This window comes from Passer domesticus, chromosome 10 (assembly GCF_036417665.1).
Source record: "Passer domesticus isolate bPasDom1 chromosome 10, bPasDom1.hap1, whole genome shotgun sequence".
Lineage (NCBI taxonomy): Eukaryota > Metazoa > Chordata > Aves > Passeriformes > Passeridae > Passer > Passer domesticus.
In genome coordinates, this window is record NC_087483.1 from 22,308,203 (window position 1) to 22,330,830 (window position 22,628).

At 44.7% G+C, this 22,628-nt stretch overlaps 1 protein-coding gene across 2 annotated transcripts in view; it reads left to right on the forward strand.

The window, feature by feature from the left end:
* Positions 1 to 22,628, forward strand: part of WIPF1 (WAS/WASL interacting protein family member 1) — a 55,060-nt gene that overhangs the window by 26,571 nt on the left and 5,861 nt on the right. For both annotated transcript variants that reach the window (XM_064434401.1, XM_064434400.1), the window contains 6 exons: positions 12,302 to 12,390; positions 13,456 to 13,585; positions 15,745 to 15,915; positions 17,067 to 17,822; positions 20,400 to 20,612; positions 22,235 to 22,348. In XM_064434401.1, the coding sequence (XP_064290471.1) occupies positions 12,340 to 12,390; positions 13,456 to 13,585; positions 15,745 to 15,915; positions 17,067 to 17,822; positions 20,400 to 20,612; positions 22,235 to 22,348 (1,435 nt within the window). In that variant the 5' untranslated portion in view covers positions 12,302 to 12,339. The remainder of the gene's footprint in view (positions 1 to 12,301; positions 12,391 to 13,455; positions 13,586 to 15,744; positions 15,916 to 17,066; positions 17,823 to 20,399; positions 20,613 to 22,234; positions 22,349 to 22,628) is intronic.

The window sequence follows — 22,628 nt, forward strand, 5'->3', positions numbered from 1 at the left end:
GGTAGCAGTTTTTTTGTGCAGTAACTGGTGTTGGAGGCAGGAAGTGCTGGTCAGCTCGGGATAAGGCATATGATGGATTCAGCAGATTCAGTACTCAAGAGGAAAACATGAATCTTTATTGTCCATGCTTTAGCAACTGGCAGTCCTCATCATTTATCACACAGATTCTCATTACTACTTTTGGATTATATCTTCCTCTAAGCCTAAGAAGACTTCGTAGGTCTGGAATGAAACCAGAGCAGTTCCTATCAGCTAAGGACAGGTGGTGCTTTTTTTTTAATGAAAAAATTAGACTCTTAAAATTAAGCTTTTCTTTCAGTTCCAGCACAATATCAGTTTATAATCAATGTTTTTTAAAAAAGAGAAAATAATGGTCAGATTTAGTAGATTTTTATATATTATGTGAAGACCCAGACAATGCAAAGATAATTACAACCTTCAGCCTGCTTTATTTAATGGTTCCTTAATGGTTGTCTGGTCTGTTAGTTTTGTACAATACATCTAAAGGTAGTTGTAAAGTTGTCTTCTTGAACATTTTTAATAGTAGTAATTGTATTGCTTCCTGTATCTATATCTCTGACATTGCAGAAGTTTACTGCTACATTCCAACCAGGAAGATAATTGGGTGGTGCAGGAGCATAACATTTTGGCTATGTTGTTAATATGGAGTAGAACAAGACATTATTTGCCAGTACTGCCAGGATATTAGGTGATCATGTAATTTCACATGTGCAGTAATGTTTTCAGTAATATTACTGCTTTTCTTTTTTGTTTTTAAATTGATCCTTTTCAAACCACAATGTGTATGGTAAGATATTTGAGATTTAGAATTAATCTCTTATCCTCGATTTACCTTCTGGTTGGGTTTTTTATTGTTTTGGATGCAATTTCCAAAGTTTTGTAGACCATTTAGAACAGATGATGGACTTTTGGCCATGGTATCTGGAGTAGTTTGGGATGAGCTAAGATTGGCTCCAATATGAAGAAAGGGCAGTTGAAGTCCCAGAGTCTGGGGAGGGGTTGTTTGCTCAAGAAAACCCTCTCTTTGCTTCAGATTACTTTTTGTCCCCTCTTTTCCCTCCCCTTTATTATTTCCATCCTGATTTTAAAGTCTCTTCCACAGATTTGTTTTTGTATTGCCCAGATCCTTTAAAAATAATTACTGAAAGCATAGCAGCCCACGTGACAGCTTTCCGAGACACGGTATGAACTGCAGAGCAGGCCAAACCTCAGAGGCAGAGCTCTTTTCCAAGCAAGGAAGAATGGATACTGGGAGTTTCTTTGGATATTTGTGCAAATGGGTGCTTTGTTGTCCACCTTCTGTGTGTGCAGATTCCCAGCATACGCTGCCCAGCTTCACATCTATCTGCATTTTGGGGGGTTGAAAGTGATACTCATTTATTACTGTAAGCTATTATGTAAAATTTGTAAGAGTTTCATTTTGTAGCTATTATCAGAGGAGGATCCAAGATAAAATACCTCAGTAAATACTAAAAGTATGCAAAGTAGTGGTATATTTTGTGTGTATTCATTTTTTAGTCAGTGAACTGACATTTTTCATTTGCTTTGTTGCAATCTTGTACTAATTCCTCAGGCAATGTGAATTGTAAAAAAGTAACTGTTTTGTAGCAGCCCAGCAGTGTCTACAAAGAAGTTAATTTTTCCTGGCCAACTTCCTGAAATAAGCCTTCAAATGGCAGATCAAGTGCTGTTTCACAGCTTTTTGAAGTGGAGGTCAGAGAAGGTTTGAGAACACAGGGGGTACAGGGGATATGCAGAATGAGTTCTCCTGTGGTACCTCGTCAGTCAGTAAGATGTGGTGTGAGCTGGGTAAGTTATGGGCAGTTTGTCAATAGGCTGTGGTGCTTGGAGACAGATGACAGCATTTCCTGCTGGTTGCTCTCCCCAGGTTCATGGAGCAAGGTACCAGCAGTGCTGAGCACAAGGCATGGCATCTCTGTGCAAACTGTGGCTGTGGTCCTTGCTCCACCAGCCCTCCTGATCCAAAGGTGTTGTAGGAGTCAGTGCCAGCCTTGCTTGCTAACTGTGACACTTTTCAAATTCATTACTGAAGTGCAAATATGATTTGGTGCCTCACAAATGACCTGGTTTAATGACTAACCTCGAGCTACAGCAAATCCCTCCACAGGAGAAAACACCAAGGGACTTCATGGGATGCACTCCTCTTAATCTCTAAATCTGATCTCAAAAAGTTCAAATGCTTCAGCAAAGTCAGAAGGTACAATGAGTCTCATCCACTTGCCTCTGAAAAGTGGCCTGAGCGTTTCCATGAACTCTAATGAGAATAAATTCAGGCTCTCCATGTCTACCCAGTCCAGTGGGGGTTTCTCACCACTTTGCAGCCTCAAATAATTCAAAATTATAGAAAATTAGATTTTTTTTTTAATTAAAATCTCTTCCAGGCCTGGTTGCCAGTTTCTCACAAAACTGATTTATGGTCTTGCTGCATTGAACCGAGGCTTTTATTGACAGTAGCCTGGCTCTGAGGTGGTGGTTTTCTGCACTCTCTGTAGTGGAGCAGGGTCCTTACATTATGCAGATCTGGGGCTGGCATTTGTTTTGTTTTTCCCACACTCCAGGCAGATCAGTCTTTGATTGCTCCTCTAATGGCAAGTATTCAAGTTACTCTAATTTATGTCAACACCTGGGCTGTAAAAACTCTAATACACTCTTGCTTGTGCAGTTGGTCTTTCCCTGATGACTGCCCAGGCCACTTGGCTTTTTGTTTGGGCTTTTGATGTGAAATCTGAGCTGATCTCTGTGCACTGTAGTTTTTCAACATTCTCATAGGAATATTGTAATATTTATAAGAGGGATTGGAAAGCAATGCTTTAAACTCATTCCACATGTCTTGCCCTTATATGCCTCAGATTTCTCCTTTAGAGGCACTTACTATTTTAATATCATTTTATAGGTGCTGCCTTTAGTAGAACAGTCACAATTCACTGCATGTTTAGTAAGACTTAGTTGATTGTGATGAAGAAAATGCTTTATGTTAAAAAAAAGCCTATTTGAGTGCTAAATTGAATTCTAAACCTACATCTACTGAGAAATAAAATAATCTGATCATGTGGGAGATCCTTGATCCTTTTATGTAAGTATCAATTATTGTTAAATGTTTTCAAGTGCTGCTTTGTGTCCAACTGTGGATAAGAGAAAGATGAATGAAGGCACCATCAGCAAGGGGGTGGTGCAGGTGACCATTATTAATTCAGTGCCCTGGGCACGGAGAGGATGTGGTGTGAGGTATCCCATAGCTCCCACTGTGTAATCTGCAGCTCCAGACTGGTTCTTTTCATCCCAGCCTCAGGACTTGCAGAGATTTTCCCCTCTCATTATAACTACTGCTCTGAAGGGGACTGCAGCACACCTGTGGGCACTTGTGGACAGCAGAAGTCCACCAGTAAAATCCCAGAGCTTGCTTTCCATATTTGATTACTTTCTTGATTTTTTTTTTCTGTGTGTACTAAAAGTTGCAACAGCTCAAATGTCCAAACAAACCCTCCATTTTGACTAATTTATGGTACTTTTGGCCTGTTATGCTAAAAAAAAAGTGGATAGGAGGGAAAAAATGCTCCAGGTTTCTGTCAATTTGGTTCAAAGAGCAGGATGGCTGTTGTGTTACACAAAGTAAACAAGTCAGAGCAGTAACAACCTAGAAATAGAAGTGGAGCAATAGGTGGAAAGGCAAAAGGTGGATATGCTCATGTAAACAAAAGCTTTTTTCCCATGGTAACAAGCTGGGGATTTCAAAGGCCAGACTGTGCCTTTCTGCTTCTGGGTCATCAGGTGTGGCTTGTGGGAAACATCCTACCCTGCTCCTGTTTGCTGCCTGCCACTGCCAGGCCATCAGTGACCCTGCCTGGTCAGAGATGAGTGGTGCCATGTTGTAAGGATAAGATGGTGGAAAAAGTCCTGGTCTTAAGTGAAGTTTTTTTTCTGATTTAGGACTGAATAATCTGGAGGCAATACTCAGAAATTCCTAATTTCTGAACTAGCCTGTTCACCTTACCAACAGCTCCTCAAGTTTAAGACAATTTTGGGGAGAAAGCTGTGCAGTGCTGAGCAGCCACATGACATTGAGTGGTCACTACTACAGTAATGGGACACTGGAAAAAGCAGTCCCATTGCAGAGAAGCTCTTGGACTATATATTTGGAACACCATTTTGTGAACACAAAATGTTCAGAAGGAGGAACAGATGAGGGAATAAGCTGGAGAGAGACATCAGGTCCTTTCTTGCCCCACGTATGTTGTCCCTGTGGCCTCTCCAGAGCTCTGGCAGTCAAGTGTCCCTTTCAAGGTCACCTGCAGCCTGTGTGAATCCTCCTTGGCTGGGCTGGGGCAGTGCCTGGATAACAGCCTCCTGTGCTGGTTCCAGCACTGGCCTTGAGGAGAGGCTGCAGTGGGTGCTAGATGGTGAAGTGTTGCAGGCAGCTCTGCTCTGGACAGCTGAAGGAGAGTTCACAAACAGCTCATCCTTAACCATCACTTCTGTCCGGGAGAGAGGGTGAAGCCTTTTGCCCTAGGGCTTTCTGCAGAGTGGTTGGAGGAAGGGCTCTTCATTTTTTGGTGTGGGAGCACTGATGGTATGGAGCTGTCAGAGGTTGCAGTGTCTGAGCATGTGTCGCCTGTCCTGAGGACTGGGATGCAGCCCAGTAATTAGATTTTTCTGCTGGATTTGGTCCTGGCCTCCTACTGAGGAATGACACACATGTGCCTGTTTTCAGAAGAGTGAACTCCCTCCTGAGGTGCCTGGTGCAGCAGGGGCTTTGCTCCTGGTGTCCTTTGCAGTGCTGAGGTCCTGTTCCCCAGGACCAGGTTGCTTTGCTGGGGACTGTGACCTGACCCTTGTTGCCTGAACAGACAGGAGTGTTTTTGTATAACCCCTCTGGGCGTACTGGCTGAAAGAAATGATAGGAGTATGGTTTAGATGTAAGCAATTCCTGTTTTCAGTGAGACAGATACTTTCTGCTATAGTGTGTTTGCTCTTATATTATCAGCTTTTCTAAAGTCAACATCCAAACACAGCTTTCATCCAAATAGGGACTATATTGGTTACTAGAGGCAGTCCTCCAAAGTTAGCCATTGCCTGTGGTCCTCTGCATATCTTGAAAAGTATTTCATTGAAAAAAATAATCTTTTTAAAATACTTTAATTAAAACAAGGTTCTGTCACCATAACAGCCTATTTCTTACCTGTAATTTCCTGTGGATGCAGCACCTCTGGATTTTCTCCATAAAAGTCTCAGTTGTGTTTGACAGATGAGGGTTGCTGGATGCAACTTGCTGTGGACCATAGGTGCATCTGGCTATTGCTGCTTTTGGCACCTGGGGCCGTGTGCTGGCTCACTTGTCACTGACACACACAGTAACCTGCTCTGTTACTGTATTCCTGCAGTGCTAGGAAGTAGATGCAAGGTGTTTAGGGGGTTTTAGGTCTCTGGGAAATCACCCAGTGTGAGCTGCAGGTCATGCTGACTGGAGGATCACTGCAATTGGCTGGGTGCTCTGGGATGGGGGAGTGAGCGTGAGGAGTGTGGAGGAAGATGGAGATGCTGTAGGGTTGACAGAGCACAGGGGCCTGGGATAACATGCATAGAGACACGAAAGCACCTGACAGCATCCTCACTTTTTTTTTTCCTAACTAGTAATGTCTTTTGTCTGTTCTTGTTATTGTTTATCTTTATTGGTCCCCACTAGCTCCCCAACCCCTTCACCTTTCACAGACCTCTTGCAATGGCATAACTGAGCTAAACTAATTATGCAATTTATTGAAAAGGATATGTCCAAAACAAAGCAAAAAATATATCCTCTCTGCAACTGAAGTAGGGCAGGAAAAATGCTCACTGTGATACTGGCTTGACATGTTTCTTTCCCAAGAACTACCCTATACACTTCTGCTAGAGACCCTTCAGGCTCTTGCCTTCCACTTCTCCCCATTTTGGTCCCTGCCTGCATCAGGATGGTGTTGCATCCCCCACGTCAATCACTGCTGAATTGGGAAAGGTGCACTTCCCTATGGGAGATCCTCCTGTGTGTTGTTCAGCTTAGGCCAAATCCTATTTCAGGGCCACATAGACCTCATCCACTTCCACATGTGCCTGTGAATAAAGCTTGTCATCTCTCATCCCTCCAATGGGTCTATGCAAGAGCTCTCCATCACTGCCTGGTACACCTCCTCTGCCCTGGCATTTTCTGTAAGGGCTGGCATTTTTCAGTGTGCTGTAAAGTCATACTCAAAGTCATACTCATTTCGGGTGCTGCGGAAAGTTTCCTTGAAATGCCAAAAGTCCCCAGTAAAGTAGGCTTCCTCTCTCTGGCATCAGCAGCTGCCCAGAATTTCCCTGGGTCTCCAACACCCAGAGTAACTTCTCCTCTGTTGGTCTCTCTTTTGGCTGTCCAGATCTCTGCAAGTGGTTTTAAGGGTGAAAAGTTAGTGCCTCCTTTTGGTACCACAGCTTCCTCCAGACAGGACTGGACTGTTTACATTCTCACACCCTTGTAATGTCCTGTCTCAGGCCACAGAATCTTGTAATCCCTGCACCAAAATTGTCTTCTCAGCCAAAAACTATTCTTAAAAGACCATCACTGGTGTTAAAGGACTCGAAAATACTGACAGTAACATTTTAGCTGTCACTTTGTTCCCCTGGAGCTCCTGAGCTTCAGAAGCTTTATTCCAGTCAGGAGAATGAAAATCCAGGCTCTCCTGCTGAATATGTTTTTATACAGCAGTCCTCAGTGTCTTAATTAAAGCTTCTATCAGGTTACAGATACCTATCTGAGTGCCAGATAGTCACTTTCATATGGAGGAGTGAAAAACCTGAGGCCAGAGAGTCTCAGAAATATTTTTTCTTTACCCTATAAGGGAATTCTTCTTCAGTATCTTCCAGTAGCTTCATGCCCAACTGAATTTGGTTTGGTAACCTTGTTGAACTCTTTAGGGACTTAAACTCATCTATCAGTATATTTATTTATAGATTTCTATGTTTAGAAACGTCAATAAAAAGAAGAAAAACACCTGTTTTTTTTCAGGGGGGGTTTACTGGCATGGTGTTGCATGGGAGGAGCACCTTCAGCATCCTCTGAAGTTTTCATTCACACTGTGCCACACTCCTGGACTGACACTGGGTGCAGGCAGCCCCTCTGGCCTTGGGAGATTGTGGTGGGACATTTAGGCTTGCTAATGACTCAGGTCTGCCAAGGAAAGTGGGAGCAGCGGGGGTTCAAATTTCATGACATCACAGTAAGTGTTTATGGCAAAAAGGTTTAATAGCTCAGTACTCTGTTAAAAAATGATTAATGAAAAAAATATTGTGGTCTATATGAAACTGATTGCAAGTGATTTTCCAACTGTTTTGTAATGCGTTTATAGTTAGCTGACTTTTTTGTTTTGAGAGCTACCTTACTAAAGTACTTGGTAATGTAGCCCAATTTCTTCAAATCCAAATTTTAAAACAAAAATTCCCTTCTTTCATTAGGAGAAAGTAATGGATTTTGAAAGAACCAAATCAACAGTGATTTGGAAGTTAGGTCCATTTGCATAGGGAGCAATCAGCATTTAATTGGCAACTTAAAGGGTTTTTCCCCTTAAATTTATACATTGTTTTATTTCTACAGTTGTTTGTTCCTTCCTCTTTTTTTGCTTGGAAATTAATCATGCAGGAAATGATTAACCACAGGGAGCTTGTCTGTCTGCCTCTGACTCAATGTTTAAGAGGGAGGCCCTTCAAGCAGCTCAAAATGTCTGACCAGATACAAACCAAGCACTTGCAGTGTGGTTGTTCACACTGTCTGTCCCACAATAAAGGTCATGTTTCTTTTTAGCATTTGTAATGATCCTGAAATGATTTCTGAAATACCAAATTAAATCTGAAGTGCCCAAAGTTTGTGTTTCACTGCCATTTTTGCCCATTACTCTTTACAGATCACTCTACAGAGCAAGGAGTGTGATGTGTACTTCCTCTCTCCTCTCTTTTGATTTTTAAATGAAAGGAGCTTTTATCGTGATGCGTGGCATAACATAGCATTTCAGTATCTTTCCTGATGGCGGCTGCTGCCATGTGCTGGTAGTTTGCAGAAATCAGAGCTTTCCTATGAGGTGTTCTTTCCTTGGGCGCTGTTGGAGCATCTCGCATTTGCTGGCGGCGCTGGGCTTCCCCCAGCGGCAGGAGAGGCGGGCTGTGTGCGCTCCGCTCCCGGGAGGCTGCCCCAGCCCCGGGCTGTGCCAGGACAGGGCAGGCGCTGTGAGGGTGGCAGTGGTGGGTGCCTGCTCGGGCACGGCGCTGCGGGGCACGGCGCCGCCGCAGAGCGGCCAGCGCTGGGAGCGCTTCTCTCCTGCTGCCAGTGCTGACCTCGGGGCTCTCCGGCTGATGCTGCGGGCACTGCAGTCCTTTCTGCCGCCCCACCAACACTCACCTAGACATAACCTTTTTATAGCTTCTTAAAGGATGTGATAATTTACACTGGTGTTCAGAAAATATGTTAGGACATGTGTCCTGGGTTTTCAGCCTTGGTCTTTTGGGACCAGTTCCTTTTCAACAACCCTCCTGCACCAGGCGTTATAAGAAACTAGGTTGTTAAGATTTGGTGGGTAAAATTTGTTACTAGGTGGATTGGTTACTATTTCAGGTATTTCATAGTGTCTGTTGTTAGCAATGTAACATAATAGCCTTTTCTTAAATTCATTTCTTTCCCACTGGCCAAAAGCAAATAATTGAGTCCATTGCAGATGTGTAGGACAGTAACCAAACCTTTCCTCTAATGGCAGAGTTGCACTTAACATCTCAGGACATCTCTGTGCTCTGTGAGAAAGTCATCCTGTGAATTGGTGATGAACAAAGCAGCTACAGAGTTTGAGTTCAGCATTGTGTTGACTCAGCTGTTTTGGTTCTGCAGCCTGAGAGGTACTCTCCTCCCAAGGGCTGCTCACTGCCCTGTGCTGTGGGAGCAAGTCACCTGGTCACTGCATCTCTTCAGACCATTGTTATTCTTCATATAGGCTTATAGTGAGTCAGACAAATAGAGTGTACAAAATCTAACAACCAAACAGCAAGGATGAGTTAGAGCTTCAAAGGCAGAGGTGCTGTTTCTTCCTGCAAAGTTTCAGCTTGAGTTTCAAAAAATCTCTTCATCAGCAGAAGCAGAGACACAGTGACAAAAGTAAGAGTGAAGCAGTATTGCAAGTTTGGTTTTAAACTAAAATTTGACAGTCTGGGGTGTTTTATGGGCTCTGTAAGTGTACGCATGATACGTTTTTGTGTGGGCACACAGGTTTCTCAGTCACACCATGTGATCTCTTTTCTGATGGCTTCTAAAGGAAGTGTGTGCTCTAGAGACCCATGAGTAAATAACCCTGCAGGATGCTCATGTTAAACTTCAGGCCAGTTTTGCCAGAGTTTGGTTTATTACAGAAGCTTGTCCTGTGTTTCCAAAATGCTATTTCCAGCCTGTCTCTGAGGGCTGTAGGGCTTGTTCAACAGCAGCAAAATGCAAGCTCAGCAGTGTATACCCAATTTCAATGGCGGTTCAGTTGAGAGAGCCCCTCAGTACCAGAAATACCACCTAGTGTGCAGTGGTTGAGTACAGGAACACACAAGATGGGATAGAGAAGGAGGGAACACCTAGTGCATTTCTCCTCCCTGCTCCTTGCAAATCATGTGTGCAGAGAGGGTTTTGGAGAAGCTGGATGGGTCTGTGGGTAGTGACTTCCCCTTAAAGAACTCAGGCTTCAAGCATCACCTTACTTCCTCTTTATGCCACCAATTCCTTAAGAAGCTGATCTAAAGCAATCCAATTAAAAGGGGAAAAAAAGTAGAACAGAGCAGCCCAAGAGGGAAACAATCTCTAACTGACAGGGAGGTGGACAAGTTAGGGTAGTTTACAGGAAGTACTTCACAGACCACCTGGCTCACTTGCTGCTTAAAAGGATTCTTTTAAAAGTCTGATATCAAACCAAACTGTATTCTGCCTGCTCCAGAAACTTACCTGTGACACATGGAGTGCCAAAGAGATGGTACATTATCTAGACTGCTTTGACTTCTTAGCAAAGCAGTGCAGAGAGAAGAATTTCTCTTTTTAATCTGATGAAGCAGTTAAATGCTTGGTGAAATACCCTCATGGCACAGTTAAGCTAGAGACAACTGCAGCTGTGAAAAGACTGTGTTAAGAAACAGGATGGTTGTGGTCTACTGTAAGAAATAATTTTCCTGTTGACTATTTTTTTAAACAGGAAGCTGAAGAACAAAGCTGCATTAGTCTTGGTGCTTTTAATAGGTTTCAGATTTCAAATATTGCATTTAGAATGTGCTGATTGGGAAAGGATAGGGCTTTGTGCACTGTTTTATGTAACAGCTGAAAGCTACAAATTTGGGAATATAACTAAATTCAAGTGGATCCTCTGAATATGAAGCTGTTGTTTCTCTGGGGGAGCTTAAGGTGCTCAGTACTGCAGCAGAGGACTGCTGGGAGCAGGCTGGTCTGTTTGCAGGACTCTGAATGCGTGCGTTTGCACAGCGCTGCGTAGGCTCGGCTTCACGGTTTCCTCTTTGGCAGTCGCTCTGTCTATCTGCCATCTTCCCCTCTGCTTTGCTCTCTCTTTTGCAGTAACTGGAAATGGTTTCTGCAGTGTGGGAGAAGAAAACCTGCAGGCACTAGTGCCTCACACCACTTTGAACTCCATTACTTTTCTAAATGGTCAACCAGAGCTATGGGTGATGCTTCTGACTCCTTCCTCCCCAAAGATATTACACAAAATTCATTAAAGTCTTATTTCAGAAAATATTTCTTCTGAGGAAGGTAACTCAGCAATTTGGGGGGAGGGAAGGGGTGTTACAGCTGTATTCTAATTCTTTTGAAGCATGAGCATCTGATGAGATAAATCTGTACTCCTAAGCAGTTTTTTCTGACACACGTGTCATGGATCATGTCAGATGCCATTACAGACTTTGTAGGTGGTGACTCACTGCAAATGCCATTTTGTTTCATTCAGCACATTTTCCTAATGTTCATTTTAAGTGTAAAGCGTACTGTACCTGGCATGATGGTGACTTGACAGCTATTACACTTCCCCTTGGTCTCATCTAAAACATTTAAGTTACTTTAAAAAATAAGAGCTGTGTATACATGTAAATAACTGCCCTGGGAACCTCAGCCATCAGCCTGGGGTTGTCTGGAGAATTACCCTTGTTCCTGTTCCCCCTGTGTTTACCTGTCTTATGCAAACATTATATAAGTGGTGGCAAATCATTGTTACTAAAGGTGGCTCAGGTGAATGGCCAGCATGGGTGAAAGCTCAGATGAAAGAGAAAGGCACATGCTGAAATGCCATAGCACTATTAGAAATGCCCCAATGTCCCTGATAGGCACAGTTCCAGCAAGCTGTGTGCCAAAATGCCACAAAAAGCCCTTGTGACTTGAAAATATAGTCCTTGATACTTTGAGCACTCTTTGTTGTTGGTGTTCCATAATTTGGTTGCAATAAATCTCTATATCTCAGGTGTGACCCTCCTAGGATTGTCGAGGCTGAAAGTTCAGCTTGGGGTGGGGAAAAGTGGCAGTGAAGCTTGTGAAAGGCAGAGCTTTAGCAGGCAGGCTTTTCTGTCTGCAGCAGCCTGCAGCTGAGGCCAGGCTGCCTGCTTGCCCTTCCTCCTCAGGGGGAATATCCAGAACATGTCTGTGTGTCCTGCTTCTGAGGAGGAGGAAGGTGCATTCAGGCATGATGATGGAGCTTGGGATCTTCAGAGCAAGCAGGGAGAGAGAGAGAAGCATGAGTCCATCCTGGAGCTCTGCTGTTCCACTCTACCCATAACAGTGGAGGTGGAGAAATCTTTTAATAACTAAAGGGATTTAACAAGTCAGCATCTCTTTCTGAGTATGATGCTAAAGTATGATGCCTTCTTGAAGTAAGGGCTGATGGTGTAGCTATGGGGCTATCCTGAAGCACTTCCATGGGAACAAGATTGTTGGATTTAACAGAGTTCAGTTTGGTTACTGCATTTTGTGCACTGCCACAGCAATGCATGGATTGTGTAAGTGTTCAAAACTGGATGTATATCTATGAGTTTGTCTGGCAGTGGGGATCATGTAGGGAGCCCATGTTTAAAGGTGCAACTGGTTTCCATACAATTAAATATAAAGTGCTTTTTACCCATTATTTAGACTTCAAAAATGTAGAAGATAAACCTGTTAGCTGCAAGGATGTTTTCTAGCTGAGTATAAATTTATTTATTTATGAAGATGTATTAATCTCTGGACATTGTGTGTTTGTGTTTTGCTATGCAGGTTTCTTAGCAAGAGCAGACAGAGCTCAGCCTTCCACCATGCCTGTGCCTCCCCCTCCAGCTCCCCCTCCACCCCCAACACTGGCCTTGGTAAGTTTTATAGGAGGTAAACATATGCACTGTACTCTGCTGTTGCTTGTCACAGAACAGGATGTCCTGAGATGTGGATGAGGGTATCCATGATATTTGGGGAAGGCTGTCCCACATATTGTTTATGGCTGATCATTGATCCTGCGAGAGCCACCATCACTTCTGCTGCCTCCCAGTCCTCATGTGGATGTCACAATATGCTCTAACTCTCCATCCTTTTATTCCTCCCTCACTGGTGGCTGATCTGGTGGAGAGAAAACAGCTTTTCTAAGAGGACTTAAAATCTTGCCTTTCTCCAAAACTGTACTCCACCTTCTCCCTTGTTCTACTCCAGTATTTCCATGACTTGAGCCAAAAAAATAAATTCTATTGTTTAAATTTGGTACAGACAGCTCTTAGCTAGCATAGCACCCTCAGCCAGCCTGTGCTATCAGACCACAGGATCCACTGCTGGCACAGCATGGTGGGTGAAGCTACATCAGACCTGACTTAAACTGGGATAGAGCTTGTGCTGTGCTTGCCCTCCCAGCAGTGAGTCACCTCACTGACAGGAAGGAAGCCTTCTTGAAATGCCATTTTGAAGTACCTAGTTATTTTCAGAGCAAAACCCTAGCTGATTACACAGAATAGGCTGTCTCTCAAGAGTCTTTCCTTCATTTTCTACCTCAAGCAAGATACAGATTCTGCTTGGTCCCTCCATGGCAACTCTCCTCACCTTTCAGGAAATCTTCATAACACTGATCTGATAAGCTACAAAATGTTTCAGGAACTGTTAATTAGAAGAAATGTGCATGTGTATGTGCATATAAGTGTGTTGTTTGGAATTTTTTTGTTCTTTCTTGAAAATCTGTGTCACCAGAACATAAAGTGAAAAGAGAGGACTGTTGAGACAAACCCCATATGTCCAAAGGTTTTATTTGATCTATATGAAAGTCAATATTGAAGTGGCAATTGACATTTTTAAACTGAAATAGTAGACAAAGGTAACTGCCATATTTAAGCAGAAATTTGTATCTAGAGGTTGTAGTTTACTTTGCCTCCTCATTTTTAATTTTTGTTTTGCAGGCAAATACTGAAAAGCCATCCCTAAGCAGGTCAGAACAGGCAGGACGAAATGCTCTATTATCTGATATTACCAAAGGAAAAAAGCTCAAGAAGACTGTTACTAATGACAGAAGTGCTCCAATTCTAGACAGTAAGTATGACTCTACATGTTAGAATTTCTGTAGGCATGAATGGTTCTACAGATCAGAAAGCAGAAAATTATTTTATATATCATCAGATGAATTGCCATGAGAGTAGATAAAAGTGCCAGAAATTGGCATGCATAAAAATAAATTCTATTCATCATGAATGAACAGTCAGCTGAGAAATCAAGTACTGCTTATGAAATGTGAATGCTAATTTGTTTGCTAATTCTCAAAAAGTGGTTTATTTTCCTGTTTGCTTATCTCAGAAAAATACGCAAGTCCTACCAGGAGCTCTGTTGAGGACCTGCAGCAGATCAGGCAAACAAAACCCCATAAGGACTGAGAAGAGGACAGAGAATAAAGTGGAATTTCAGACTCTTCTTTTGCATAAACAATATAAGAATAAATGCATGCCTGGCATGACACCATTGGCTCCAGTACCACTTAGAGCAAAACCAGAGCCAGAAGCTACAGCTCTACCTGTGTGTCACTGCTGCACACAGTTTTGCCACTCCTGGAGTGACTCAGGGGTGTTATCTTTTTAGATAGCCCAGCAGTACTGCACAAGGCAGTGACTCTACTTACCTGAATGAAAATAAGGTCTCTATCCAGCTGTGCTGCTGCTGTGTCTCACAGCATATCTTGGCAGGTGCCAAGAGGAGGCTGGAGAAGTAGCAAAAGTATTGGGAATGCAGAACAGAAGCAAGAGAAGAGTGAGGAACACAGGCCTGTGCTGACAGGGGAACAGCATTCATTTCCTGAGGAGAAAAGACTTCTACAGACTGATAAGCAAATGTGGTACACCTCAGTCTAGGTTTGGCCATGCAGTTAAAGGCTGGACCGTGATAGGAGCATGATGACGAAAAAAGGAAATGCCCAGAGGAGTGTGACCAAATAAAAATAATTTTTAAAAAATTAGATACAGTCCTGCAATCAACCAGCTACAGGTTTTAAAGATTATCTCTGAATGTGAAGTTATGTGTTTTAGCTATAGTAATGAGCTGAAGGGGATTAAAGGAGGGGGTAAACAGTAAGATAAAAATGATGCAGCCTATTATCTTATTTACATGAATTAACAAATCATGATGAAAGACTAAACCATGGTAGCAGCATTTCTCCAGAGGTTCACACCCTATCTGAGTCAGCTGAACTGAGCTGACATGCTTAAGAAAGAGAAGGATAATGTGAAACATTCCCCCATGGATACACTCTTCCTTTCTTCTTGGGGAAATTTTTAGAAGTGCTTTTCATCCACAGGTTTTAATTACTTTGAAGTCGGTGAAATTCTTACGCACCCAAACTTATGAAAATCAGGATTCTAAGAAATTAAGCAAATGATCTTAACCTATGTGGCCCAGCATTTGACAGCTGATCTCCACAGATATTCCAGCCTGTGCACCTGCTGATTTTGCAGTGATGCTCTGAATAAGGCTCTTCTGTATAATGTAGTTGTGGAAACACTTTCATTTTACTTTTGGCAACTCAGTTGTCACAGAGGAAATATTGACATTAGAAAAGGGGGAGGGCTGATTAAATAATTCCTGCCTATTGTAAACATTAACAGCTAATGATCCTGTCACTGCACTTCTGAACCTACAGAAATGACATCTCCTTTGCTACTAGGCTTTGTTTAAATAAGTAGATATGTAGCAATATCATCAATAATGAGAGAGTTCTGTGCGTTCACAGCAGTGATTCCCAGAGACACCTTCAAAAGGAGGGACCTTCTGCCTTCTTCTTTCCTTCCCTTTTTTCCCATGAGATTGCCCTGTCTCTGCTTGTGGAGAAGTGTAGGGGAAGGCTAAGAGAGCAAAAGTACAAAGAAATGGGAAGAAGCAACTAAGGTGCTAACATAGACTACGTTATGTTCTCAGAGGTCCCATCCATGCTCAGTTCCAAATTCTCTGCAGCAATTTGCTCTGCTCTCCAGTCTAGAGCAGATTAAAGTGATGATGGCATAATAAAACACAGAGGCTATGGTTACTGCACCAGCTCCTCCACGGTGCAGTGCTGGTGGTGATGATGGTAGCTGTGATGATCCAAACCTTGTGTGTTTTGGAAGTCCATCCATTTTTCCCCAGCTACAAGCATTACTCTAATGAAAGAGGTGACTTTGCAGGATCAGTCCTGTTTCACTAATATGGGGGATCTTTTTTCCCAACAGAACCCAAAGGATCTGGTGGAGGTGGCGGTGGTGGCTTTGGAGGAGGTGGCGGCGGCGGGGGTTTTGGTGGTGGCAGTGGTGGTGGCTTCGGTGGCGGTGGACCACCTGGCCTTGGTGGCCTTTTTCAAGCAGGAATGCCCAAGCTCAGATGTACTGCAAATCGAGATGCTGGTAAGAAAGACCTTGAATTTCCAGGTTGAAAAAATGGCATTGCTTAAAACCTTCATAGCACTGCAATAAATTACCTGCTGGGATTGAGGAAGACATCAAATATCTTAGGCTCTTAGGAAATGTAATTTTCAGCTTGAATCTTGCTTTACTCTTACTATGAGGTTTTATGAGGGAGAAGCCAGACTCCCTTTCCACCCATCCTCCTCATTATTGATGAAAGCTAAAGATCTTGGTAGTGTTGAATGGCTACCAGCAAATTACAGTCAGGCAAATTACATCCTGCCTTAGCTGTTGGGTGTGCAGGACAAGAGGGGAACAGAGGAGGATCCATGCTAATGCTTTCTTGTGCACCAGGAAAAAGGATCTACTTTCCAAATGGAAAGTACTTGTGTCAGCTCCACAACAGCATGATTTGCTGCTTAGGGAGTGCATGAGGCATCCCAGCTGGCTGGTACACACACTGCAGATGGAGGCTTGTGTAGAGTGTGCTTCTGGCTGACAAAACAGCTGCCCCAAGCCTCATGCCCATTTAAACTAAGGACATCTGGGGCCACTAAGTTTTTTAAGTTCAAGGACATAGGATTTCATACTTGTTGAAGAAGGACTATGTTATGGGGATTGTAGAGTGTTACAAATATTACATATTTTATAGCCTAACATAATTTTCCAGCACATGTGTACAAAACAGTCTCTCAGAGCTTGTGTTTTCTATTGTGTCACAGTCTATTTTTGGGAACTTGTATTGATACAAAAGTTCCTGGCATCACAGAATAGTACTTGTGAATTGCAAGCCCAGCTGCTTTCTTCCTGATGTGCACAACTACATCCTTAGATCACAGCTACTAGAAAGGGCTGAAAAGAGCTTTTTGATGACCTTTTGTTGTTAAATGTAATTGAAAAGCTAAGATTTCTTTGCTTTCAGATTGATGGTGTTTGGGTACTTGTTCTTCACCATTTCTTCCCTCCCCGTTTTATTGCTTGCTGTATGATGGCTGCATCACTTGTGTTACTTTGTGGCCACTTAAGTCGCGCCTCATAAGCGACATTAGGATGTCACCTGGTACTCTGGGGTGGTTTCCCAATGGGTCGGGGCTGAGCCTCAGGGCAGGGGTGGTGGGACGGTGCTGATGCTCGCTCTCCTGTGTCCGCAGACGCCGGGGCAGGCCGCCCGCCCGTGCTGCCGCCCGGAGGCCGCTCCGCCGCCGCCAAGCCCTTCACGCCGCCGGGCGGCCCGCCGCGCTTCCCGGGGCCGCCCTCGGGGCCGCGCACCGCCGCCCCGGACCCGCAGAGGAGCCGCGTGCCGCCGCCCAGGCCCGACGCCGGCTCGAAGCCCGAGGCGGCGCCGCCGCCGGTGCCCAGCACGCCCCGGCCCATCGCCTCCAGCCTGCACAACCGGGGCTCGCCGCCGGTGCCGGGGCTGAGCCGGCAGCCCAGCCTGGGGCCGTCTCCCCCGCCCTTCCCGGGCAGCCGGGGCTCGGGCTCGGCCGCGCCCCTCCGGCAGCCGGGCCCCGGCGCGGCGTCCCCCTTCTCGGGCCGGCCGCCGCTGCCGCCCACCCCGGGCCGGCCGGCCGAGGACAAGCCGCCGCCCCCGCCGCCGCCCCCCGCCGGGCACCGGCCGCCCAGCGCCCGGGAGGCGTCCCTGCCGCCGCCGCAGAACAGCAAACCGCCCGTGCCCGCCGCCCCCCGGCCCGCCCTCGGCGCCCCGGCGCCCCCGCTGCCCCCCAGCAGGCCGGGGCCGCCCCCCGTCCCGCCCGCCCCCACCGGCGGCGACGAGATGCCGCGGCTGCCGCAGAGGAACATCTCGCTGGGGTCGTGCCCGGCGCCCGGCGGGGGCCGCTCCGGACCGCTGCCCCCGCCGCCCGGAGAGAGGCCGCCGCCGCCCGTCAGAGACCCGCCCGGCCGCTCAGGTGGGGAGCGGGCACAAGGAGAGGGTGCTTTGGCCGGGACAGGTGGCACAAGGAGAGGGTGCTTTGGCCGGGACAGGTGGCAGGGGGAGAGGGTGCTTTGGCCGGGACAGGTGGCACAAGGAGAGGGTGCTTTGGCCGGGACAGGTGGCACAAGGAGAGGGTGCTTTGGCCGGGACAGGTGGCACGGGGAGAGTGTGCTTTGGCCATGCCCGCGCCAGTTTCACGTGCACAACAAACGCATCCCAGGATGACATCCCTCTTAGGCACTAGGAATTCTGCAGTTCGAAGCGAGGGTTTGTGGACGTCAAGGTGGCTTTAGGAAAGTCCAAGTGCATCACCAGTGTGCTCACGTGTACTTTTACAGACCTTGGTAACTTTCATTATAGTCACTGTAATTGAAGAGGGTTGCAAGGGGATTTCCCCATTACGTTCTTTGATGCAAAGAAGCTTCTGGTAAAGACAGCATCTGACTTCCTGAATCAGGCAGCGTGAGTTAATGGTCGCGTTCTCACGAGCGGAGGTTTGTGGAACCTGACCTTCTACGTGTTCAGAGACACACAGTCAAATACAATAGCTTTAATAAAAGACCTAGCCAACAGTTGTTAAATGTAATAGCACTTGTTACAGCGTGACTAAGTGTTGTTACTTACCGTATGTAGATATCAAATTAGACTAAAAGTGGAATCATCTCCTTTGACCAATTTCATATTGTATTTTGTCCTCTGTGACAACTGTTGTTCATAACTTTTAAGAATTTTACATCATATCTCAGCTCTCTGATTCCTGATAGTTGGCCCTTTGGAGATGAGAAAATTTAGGCACAACTGAGCCCTGTAACATCAGGGTGGAGAAAAGCACTGCACAGAAGATAGTGCTGGCAAACTCCATAGAACTGCCTTTCATTTCATTCTTTGGAGTAAACTCAGAAATCGTCTCTAGCCTGCCCAGTCCTAGACAATAGAAATGAATGTCATGGGAGCTCCCACAGACACCTATGTTGCTTTCCAGCTCCTTGAACCAGTCTGGAGCTCCAACACCTGCAGCAGCTGTACAGAAAATAGTGGCCCTATAACTGTGCTTTGTGGAGCTGGTTGCCAGCCCAGAGGATGGCACAATACTAGCGCAGCCTGCAGTAAATAAATCAAAGAAATCCCATTACAACTGACCAAATTGATGGATCAGAGTTGCAGAGAGTGTCTGCAATTATTCAGTCACTTCCAAGAGTTTGTTCTGTGGTGGCCTTGACTTTCACCAGTGCTTTCCTACTTGACCCTTTTCTTTGGCAGATGGTTTTAGCAAACCTGCCCTAACTTTCTTCTGGCTCAGTTCTGGCTCAGTAAGAAGAAGGGAGTTGTAGCAGTACATTCTAAACATAAATACACCTATTCTGCAGCAGTTCAGTATAGACAATGGAGTTTAGCTAGATTTAGAGAGAGCAAGCAAAACTATTCTGAAAGTTGCTGAATGCTTCTCATTCTTTGAAACCATTCCCTGAAGGCAAACTTCAGTAATTTGTAAAATAAGAAGGGGAGCAAAAATACACAAAGTACAGCATGCTTCTTGAAATGTTTCAATGCTTTCTGGTGGAGACACAATATCTACTGCTCTCTTTCTTGAAGTGCATGTCTGTAGATAGATTTCATCAAGACAGGGAAGCATTTATTGAAAATTAACATAATTGTCAATTGCCCAACTGCACCAAACAGAGGTAGTGAGACTTTTGAACATGCATAACCCTCCACACCCTCTGCTTCACCTTCTTGTGTCCTAACCGTGGGCACTTGTCTCCCTAGCAAAAGCAGCTTTCTTGTCTTTATTTATTTTTCTTGTAGAAGCACCCTTTCCCTGCACTCAGGACAGCCCTAGGTCTGTGTTATGTAAACTGTGCCTTCGTATTTGACCTGCCACATCTGTGCCGGTTACAGATACAGAAACACTGCAAATGCCAGTCTGTGTGTGAGGTCTGTTTCCAGTTTACAGGGAGATGGATATGTTCCAACTACTGAAAAACCTGTCATGCAGCTCATTTGCTTATAGATGAGTGAGCTGATGAGCTGCTGCTTAACGAAGCCACTCCTGGGCAGAGCTCCCCTATGTGCCACCACACACCCAGAGGAACCACCCCTATGGACAAAGAGCCTCTGAAGGTAGCAGGTGTCTTCTGCTACGTGTCCTCTTGTCTTGCAGTGGCCCATAAAAAGGAAATGTGTTACAGTCTGGACCTCCACAGCACCCTGAATTCCAGCTGTGACTTCTGCTTCTTGTGGCCACTGTTAAATTAGAGTGGTTTAAAAGTAGCTTCCAGGACCTTCACAGAGGCTTCTGTAGCTAAGGAGAATAGGAGTGTGGATGCTGCAGTGTGTTTATGTTTAGATGTATGCTGCTCCTCTCAGCTGTACTCTGCAAATCAGCACTAAATCCCTAGAGAGCCCTGGAAAGGAGGGAAGTAGGTGCTGAGGGCCATTCCCCCTTGGGGCCAAGTGTCCTGAAACATTGGGGTGCCGGCAGTGGCTTTGCACTGGCAGAGTAACCCCTGGAGTTAACAGCATGTGTGTGTTTGCTTCTTGCTTGCCTTAGGCCCGCTCCCGCCGCCTCCTCCCATCAGCAGGAACGGCAGCGCCTCGAGGGCTTTGCCCAGCACTCCGCAGCTGCCCTCCCGGGCAGGGCTGGACAGCCAGAGGGGCGGCCCGCGACCCCCGCTGCCCCCCGACCGGCCGGCCTCGGCAGCGCCGCCGCCTCCGCCGCCGCCTTCCGCAGCCGTCAGGAACGGCTTCCAGGATCCAGCTGATGGTGAGCCAGCTCTCTGCCCTCCCTAGTAAAGCTGTAGTGGCTTTTTAAAAAAGGTTTGGGATAGAGACTTTGTTTCTAGTGCCAGCCTTTGATTTCTGACCAACAGGAGGTGTCGCTTGGGTCTCAATTAACCTCGGCAAGTAAGAACAGAATAAATATGCCATACATAGAGCAGAATTGTAAAGTCATCAGTACAGTCTCCAAAATAACCCTTTGAAAAATACCCTGAAAAAAGGAAGGGAATTGTTTCGGCTCTAATATGCATTCAAGCCACAGCTACACCGACACTTCGGAAGTCGGAACAAGTTAGATGACTCAAAAGCTGAAAGCTGAAAAACAGATGAGGGAAGAGATTGTCAGAACATTGCTGAAAATGTCAAGTATCTATTTCTGCTAGTGTTTATTAAAAAGATGAGGTCCAAGATTGCTGTGTTTTAAAGATTCGTCATGCCTTTCTTTTTAATTGTTTTCTATTTGCATAGACCAGATAAATCCTTCAGTTAATTATGTGAGGCCAAAATTGGTATTCCTGACGTTTATAAAGTTAGAAAAAAGCAAACAGAAAATGAAACTATAGCTCACACTTCTGAAACATCTTCACACATCAGGTAAGGCAGAAGGATCACAGGCATATTTCTTCCTACACAAGTCATTTGCAGGGTTCAGAACATGCAGCTTCTTTACACACTGGTTTCTGATTGCAGCCGTTGGAAGTAAACATAGGAAAACTGGATCCAGCAAATAACCACATGGACAAATGCCAGGTAGAATTTACTCAGCTGTTCATTACATTATGCAGTAAAATACAGCAATATCTCAAAGTTATGGTTGCAAAGTCCTGAAGCAAGCAGGTGAAGAAATGACAAAGTTTAAATTAGCCCACACTTTCTTCTTTAGGCTTTCAAAATCGGGTGCAGAACAGAGCTCTTGGAACATTGCCTATTATTTCAATCAAGAAACCTGTATGCTTCCTTTATTTAGAATTCTATAGACTCAGTAAGTACAGCAAAAGGGCCCCTGTAGTCTGAAGAGATACAGCTTCAAGTGATACATTTTTCTATTTTTGACACTAGTTATATACAGGATTTTCTGTCATAACATCTGGCATAATGGGTATTTTTCTTCTTCCAGTATAAAGATTAAGAGAAAAAAAAACAATTCTTATAGGAGTGTGCTTTTAATCATGCTTTTGAGCTTGGTATATCAATGACACTTGAATATTGGTAAATTCTGTACCAGGAACAAAATACTGTTCTGAAATAGGAGAAACGAGGCAGTTCTGGTAGCACATATATATATATGTGTGTGTGTATGTCTGCTAAAAAAGCAGATCTGTTGTACATGGAAGGGAGAGTAAGACTTATTTTAGTGGAATTTTGGCTGTTTTCCTGATCTGTAATTTTGCATTAAATTGGCAAAATGATTGATTTGATAGAAATTTTCATTCCCAAATTAACCTAAAGCATCATCTTCCCTGACTTCTTAAGAGAATGCTGGTTTAGTATGCAGCTGTGTAAGCATTTTGCAATTTAAAACATGCATTAAACATGATGTCAGTGTCAATTGACTTTCCTAAGCTATGTCAGAAAACTAATGAGTAAATTGCATGGGATGTTTTTCAGATGAATGGGAAAGCAGATTTTCTTTTCATCCGATATCTGATTTGCCACCTCCAGAGCCATACGTACCCATGAACAGAAGTTATCCCAGTAAACTAGCAAGAAATGACAGTAGAGGTAAGTTGGAATTTCAGTGTATTGTCCTAAAACCAGTGTGCATGGGGAAGAGTCTGGATGCTGAGGTTTCCAGAGTTCTCAGGCTAACAATCTGGTCATCCTTCCTCACCACACAGGAAAAGCTAAATGCAAGTTCATAGGTACAAGCCCTCTAAAACATTTTGAGTGGGGAATTGTTTGTTTTTTAAGTTGAAACATGTACTGTAAGTGATCAACTCTGCCATCATAGTCAGCCCTTCTGCTCTAGGCAACCAGAATCACAAAACCCCTCAGGACTTTC